This window comes from Hyperoodon ampullatus, assembly GCF_949752795.1.
Source record: "Hyperoodon ampullatus genome assembly, contig: scaffold_631, whole genome shotgun sequence".
Lineage (NCBI taxonomy): Eukaryota > Metazoa > Chordata > Mammalia > Artiodactyla > Ziphiidae > Hyperoodon > Hyperoodon ampullatus.
In genome coordinates this window covers 64,921-71,920 of record NW_027641082.1, presented here as the reverse complement: position 1 = coordinate 71,920, position 7,000 = coordinate 64,921, and the positions used below count along the sequence as shown (strand labels likewise).

The 7,000-nt window shown below is 39.4% G+C and overlaps 1 protein-coding gene across 1 annotated transcript in view; it reads right to left on the bottom strand.

Annotated features, from left to right (window-relative positions):
* Nucleotides 1–249: 249 nt before the first annotated feature.
* The window catches only part of CCDC168 (coiled-coil domain containing 168), a gene marked incomplete at its 5' end in the record, with an annotated part of 37,013 nt that continues 30,262 nt past the window's right edge, over nucleotides 250–7,000 (bottom strand). Inside the window, 4 exon segments of the mRNA XM_079728597.1 lie at nucleotides 250–2,562; nucleotides 2,564–3,553; nucleotides 3,557–5,691; nucleotides 5,999–6,190. Of these exon segments, the coding sequence (XP_079584723.1) occupies nucleotides 313–2,562; nucleotides 2,564–3,553; nucleotides 3,557–5,691; nucleotides 5,999–6,190 (5,567 nt within the window). The 3' untranslated portion in view covers nucleotides 250–312.

Below are 7,000 nucleotides of genomic sequence, written 5' to 3'. Positions count from 1 at the left end.
TCAGTCATGGGCGGGGGGGGGGCGTGGGGAGGGTGGGAAGGGGGCTTCGGCATCCGCGGGCTTCTCCTCTGGGGATTATAAGGAGGTAGCACAAACTGAGGGGAGATCTCACGCATGGCTGGACCAAACCAGAAATCATCTGCTTTCCCATCCATCCCTCCCAGAACTGTGCAAATCTACTGTAGAAATAAAAGGTATCAGTTTAGAAAACACTTCATGAGGAAACCATTTGACTTTGCATGATTTTATTTTTCAATAAATATCACAAGAGCGACCAGCTTTCCCCTCGAGATGCATCTTGATATGGTAACATCATTTTTGATGAACAAGGCTGAAGGACCCTAACAGCGACCCCAGCAGCTTTTTGGATGAACTCCATATGTTGCAAGAACTTGAAATCTTGGCCATCAGGGGAATTCTGAAGTTCTTTGTTCTTAAAGTGTTGGGGGGAATAGTCCAGAGAATGGTTTGGGGTATAATCTCCAGCGAGTCTGATGGTATACAGGCATAAAAAAATGGCTGGTTTTGTTCTCTTTCAGAATGGAAGCTGATATCCTCTTGAGGAGGTTTTGATGCTGACCTATGTTTGCTTGGGAAATAATCTGATCTTTCTGATTCACAATCCCGTACTTTCTCCTTTCTTGTGCATTTCTCTTTACTCTGTGTATAACTGTCATCACATTCCCAAGGAGTGTTGTTCTTTCTAGATAAATCCAATTTGGCCTTCTTCCGTTCTTTGCTTTCCAAATGCCTGTGAGGTTTGCCTTGGCTTTTTGCAAGATGTAATTTAGTATCTGATTCCATTAAGGGGACTAAATAATAACGTTTTCCACTCCTTGTAGTCTTCGAAAGCTTCTCTTTGCTGAACGGAACAGAAGATGATACAGACGAAACCTCTACAGTATTTAAGGAACTGTGACACCACGAGTCAGGACGTCGCACTTTGGAAGATGACCTATATTTCCTGCTTTTGTGAGATACATAAGAAGGTGGTGTCATTTTGGAGGATGACCTATGTTTCCTGCTTTTGTGGGACTTGTAAGAAGGTGGTGTCACAAATGAGGAATGTTTCTGACAGCCCCTAATATGATGGGAACCTGAATCTTCACTGTAAAGTGGTTTCAAATCAGTTTTGATTTTTTTCTTCTTGTAGAGATTTTCCACAGGCATGTCTTTCTGTAATTCAAACAGAATATTCTGTGATTTCCAACTTAAATAAGGGTTGGCATCTAAAAACACACATTCTTCACTCTCATGTACATCAAGAGCTGAGCATTCCTCCAAGTTATCTGAACTCTCAATATTTGTCTGACTATCAGTAAAATCTTCAAAATTCTGAATTGAATGGGAATCAACTAAATCCTGAGTCTTTTCCTGAGTCTTTAAATCAACAGATTCACATGTATTTGTTTCTTGAAACCATACATGACATCGTTTATCTTCTTCTGGAGTCACATGAGATTTTAACTTTGAAAGAGCCATGGTATCTTTCTGCACTGTGTTGTGTTGATCAGGGTCAGAGGCACACACCTGAGTGGGCTCCAAGAAATTTCTGACTAATGATGAGTTTTCATGGAAACTTTGCTTTTTGAAAGAGATATGTTCTTCTAACGGTCTTGTATCAATGGAAAGACCACCACTTTCTCCACTATTGTCTAGTTTTTTACGTATTGCAACTGTCTGTAATTTAAGAATATGTTTGGGAAGTGCCTTTGGCTTAGGGAACATACTTTTGACTGGAGAGCCCAGGAGAAAACGAAGGTATTTGTGTTGTAAATCAAGATCTATTTGATGAAGAGATTTTTCCTCAAAAGGTAACAAAACTCTGTTTTTTCGTTTTGGTACTTTGACACCAGAATGAATACATTTAGATAAAGGTTTCTTTCCATCCTGAGCCCTGGCCATTGTGTAAGATTCTCTTACAATTCTGGGAAAGGCTTTCATTTGAATCTCCAGTGTTTTCATAGAAAAGTGTATGAGAAGTTTGTTTTTTTCTCCTACTGAATAGTTTTGGAGAATATGAGGCAATGTCATCTCTCTAGCAGAAGTCAAAGGAGATGTTCCAATTTCTAGCTCTTTCATACTCTTTAACTTTGTAATGATCTTTTCACTCCCCCTTGAAACATTAACAATCAGTGACTTCATACAGCTGACAGGAGGTGAGTCTTTTTGGTATTTGTGCTTTAGGTTAAATTCTATGGTATCAATCCCTCTCAGAGGCAAAAAGAACATTTTTTTATGTCTTGGATAGAGCTTCCAACTGTTACGTTTTGAAATAGCCAGTTTTTGATAAAAGTTGAACTTTTGGAAGGGTTGTTTTACCACCTCTGGTATCAAGTTCAGTTTTATTTCAGGTGCTTTTGACTCTAAATGATTAGTGGGCTTGAATTTTTCTTTGCAAGTAAATTTTTCTAAAATAGGTTTTGGCTGCAATTTGGGATGTATTGTCATGGATGTTGCATCTGGACCCCCTGCCAAATGTCGTGACTTCCAATCATCAGTCTTATTGTCTTTTACTTTTTCCAGTATATTAGGAAAAAATTTGTCTCGAATCATATTTTTTTACCTGGGATTCAATGACATTTTTAATTGCTTCATAAAGAGGAAGTATATTTTCTGCACTTGGACTATCTGCCACTATTTTTATTTCATTACTTTTAACTTGGGGTGGTACGGGCACAGTTCCTGGAGAAGTTTTTTGTTGCTGGACCTTTTGTATGGCTGTGTCCTGCACAGGTCCACTCTGATCCCTATGCTTGGGTGGCGAGGCACACTCCATGGTATCAAATAGTTGAGTCTCATCTTGTGGTTCTTCTACCCAGGGAGGAAAACTATTCATATTTAGGGTAATTTTTATGTGAGTTTCCACATTTTCCTTTGGAGCTTCAGACATGAATGGACACTCTGTAGGTGTCTGAATGGGTTTTGGTGCCTCCTCTTGCTTGATCATAAACAAGTCAGGTTCTTTTACGATCCTTGAGATATCATCGCCTGGAACAACACTTTCTTTTGTTTGTGGAGCTAAATTTTTATATATTTCACGGCTAAGGTTTGCTTCTGATTTGACACTAGGAACTTTGTGCATTTGTTGTTCATCCACCATGAAAGGCTGGGAATCCTGTGGAACTGTCTTTGTAAAATTCTGGTCCCCTTCTTTTACAGTGCTTGAGCTGCCCCTCTTCACAGTTTCACTAGCATTTGGTGATTTCTTCTGGAATTTTGAAAGATGGGTTCTCTTTGCTCTTTCCAGGTTTGTCTCAGATTTTACTGTTTCTTTAGTCTGAGACAGACTCATCATGGAAATAGGGAGACTTCTGACAAGTATTCCTGAGGCATCTTCTCTCCACAAAGCTCTTTTCTTTGGTTTGTTAAAGTTATACTCTAATTTCTTTCGATTGCTTGGAGTACCATGTCCCGTATTGCCTAGAATCTGTAGAACTGGATGCTTTGGGATTTTCATATTTAAATATTTGGGGCTCAATTCTCTTTTCAAGTCTGCTATTGTTAATCTGCCTTTCTGGCCTCCAAATTTGGGAGAAAGAGGAATATCGGCCTAAAATGAATTGAGAACATATTTTTGAAACATTTTTTGTAGCTGGATGTTTTGTTTTGCACCAGACACTTCTCGTTCCTTTTTATGTTTTTGCTTGATTAGGCAGCTGTTTGCCATATGAGTGATTACCTGAGTCTTAATTTGAGGTTTCTCTGCCTTTATAGATGCAGTGTTCAGGTTTACTGTATTGCTTGTGTCCATTTTTATTGTCTTCTTCTCCAGATTAACAATGGTGGGTTTGTGCATTTCTATTTTGTCCTCTTCCAGATGGACAGCTATATTTGTGTCTATTTTTAATATCTTTTTTTGTAACCTTTTTTGCACCAGATTTCTAGTAGAGCTTGTGTCAGTTTCGTTTTTTTCCTCCAGATCTCCAGATTGAAGTGCAAAAGTCCAGCAGGAGGAAATAGACTTCTGAAGTGACTCTAGACTGTGTTCCTCTTGTTCTGGAACAAGCAATGTCTGCTCCCTGTTCCCTCTTTGGGCATCAAACTCTGTAATATCCATGTGTATTCCTGGTAGTATTTGTATTCCGGGGTACACTGTAGTTTGCTCGTGCATATCTATTTCCAGTGGTGTCTTCTGCTTTACATTTTGAAGTGGAATCTTCAGAGAAAGGCTAGAATCCACCCTGGTCTTCTGTCCACTCCCAGACTGCACCAAAACTTGCTTTTTCATGACAACTTCTTTTTCTATATTTTGGGGGTCATTTGACTCTGTGATATTCATTTTCTCAAGTGATTCCTTTGTCTGTGGTGCTAACACTTTGGGAGAGGACATTTCACTTATTTTTTCATTATTTCGTCTGTCTTCCTCTGGCCTATCAAATTTACATGACTCTGCAGATCCTGGAGGTGCTTTTGATAAAGTTTCTTGTTGGTAGGCACCTTGCTCTGAAGCAGAAAATCCTTCTGAACTGACAGGGGAGCCAAGTGTGGCATATATGTCCTTGGATAGTTTCCTTAAAAGTGAAACTAAAACCTGAGGACTTATTTTATGGTTTAAGTTACTCATTGTTTCCGTTTCTTTCTTCAGATTTTCGATTTTAGTTAGACCCATCATAGGGAAGGAAAGAACCATAGTAAAAGTTTCTGGTTTGTATTTTTCTCGCTGAGCCTCTGGCCCTGAAAAGAAACATTCCAGCCTTTTCCCACTTGTAATGGTACCAAATCCTGTGAAATAAAAGTCCTCATGCTGTGAATTTAAAAGTAACCGACTCAAATCTCCTTCAGATTTGACTCGTGGAGGTTCTTTCCTTCGCTGTACACTGATCATGAAGTTTGAGGTCCACTCTTGCATGGCCTCTTCTGGCACCGAGTGTTCTGCATTTTTAACAATTTCACTCTCACCAGCAGCTGACTCTCTAATTGCTGTTTTCTGGGTATCTAATGATTCCTGGAGATTCTGCTGTGGACGAGAGGATCCCATGATTCCTGGTGCATCTTTGTCTATTTTGCTCCCTGACTCTAGAAAAAGAGGTGCTGATGGGATGGAAAGAAAAGTTCCTGTCAGAACCATACATGGTTCACCTTTGTGCACTTTTCCCCCTGGCCCTTTAATAACATTCAACACAAATTCCTTTGTACTAAGGACATGTGGTATTGGTGAAATCGTTGCCTCTTTGTGATGTGTCCTGAGCCTATCTACTTTTTTCACATCATACTTTTTTCCTTTCTCTGACATATGTTGTTTTCTTTTTATTACATCACTACCAATTCCCTTCGTATCTGGTCTCTTCTTTGCATCTGATAATGCTGAAAGCATTTGTGAAAGTAGAGAGGGTTTTTTAATTCCAAGCCTTCCTTCATCTACTTGTGTACCTTTATCCAATTCCAGCTTAGCTGGAGGTTTGGAATCATAAATGTTTCTTACCCCCATACTGGGTGGTTTACCTTGACCTTGACTTTCCTGTTTCTTTTGCTCTATCCCCCCAATGTTCAGATGTAATTCTGTTCTGTGGAGCATATATGAAGAAGGTGACTTCTTGGACTTCAAAGTTATATCTTTGGTGTGCATCGCACCTCTCCTATCTCCCTTTTTTTCTCTTTCCCTCTCTTCTTTCTCAGGCATAGGTTGTTTCTCGTTTTGAATGTCTTTCAGGGTATCACCACTAATTGAATATGTATGTACTATTTGCCCTGCATTTGACATTCTGGGCAAAACAGACCTTTTAAGTGCTAGCATTTCATTGTTGACTTGTATTTCTTTATCTATTTTGAGGGCAGGGAGAGATGGTGATGAAGTAGAACATTTCTTCAGGTTTTGACCAACTTTTGTGGTATCAACACTGATTGAATCTGTATGTACTATTTCCCCTGCATGTGATATTCTCAGCAAAACAGACCTTTTTAAGTGCTAGCATTTCATTATTGACTTGTACTTCTTTATCCAGTTTGAGGGCAGGGAGAGATGGTGATGAAGTCGAAGATTTGGTCAGAACCATACCTGGTCCATCTTTACCTTCCTGCATCTCCTTTTCATGATGTTTTGGGGACATGAGGTTTCCTCTTTCTACTCCATCCTCTTCTTTGTTCTGGGGCAAATGTTGTTTTTCTTTTGGGGGACTGATGACAGTATCACTAGCCATTGGCTCTGCATGTACCACTTCCTCAGGACCTGATGATTTCTGGAAGTTTACTGGGGGAAAAGAGGGTCCTGATAACATTGGCATGCCCTCTTCTGTGATGCTGGTGTTTCTGTCAAGGTGAAGAGGAGAAGACTTAGAAGTGCAAGTCTCAGTCAGTGTTGCATCACCTGGCTCCCGTTTATCTTCCTGAACCTTCCCTTCTTGCCCTTTAGTTTTCCACTGAAGGTCCCTTAGATTGTATGTAAGTAAAATAGGTGATTCCTTTGCTTCCAAATCCATATTATTGTGGTCCACTCTACTATTCATATCCACATATTTCTCTCTCTCCTTCTCTTCTTTGTGTAGCATGTGTTCTTTTAATTTTTTTACATCTTTTGTAAGTTGTCCCTCATTGGTTTCAGCATATTCTGATGATTCCTTGGACTGTGCTTGTGGGAGAGGCAATTTTGTAATTCTTATCATGTACCCCCCCTTTCCTTCTGTTGTATCAGATTTAAGATATGGTAGAGCCAGTAAAGAAGTATAAGTGTTTTTCAATTTTGTGACTAGTTCAGTGTCCTCTCGCTGTACCTTTCTGTTTTGCTTTTTAATTTTCCACTTCAATTCTTTGGTATCACGTATATGTGAAAGTGGTAATTCCTTTGTGTTCTGATGCATAGGTATCAGGAACACTTTGTCTTGAGTATCTGTTTTGAGTCTAACTTCCTCTTTTAACATATAACCATCACATGACCTAGTATCTGCTTTTTCACTTGGGAGCACTTTGTCTTCAATACCTGTTTTGAGTCTATCTTTGTCATTTAACAAATAACCATCAAATGACTTAGCATCTGCTTTCTTGCTTGGATTGAATGGATCAT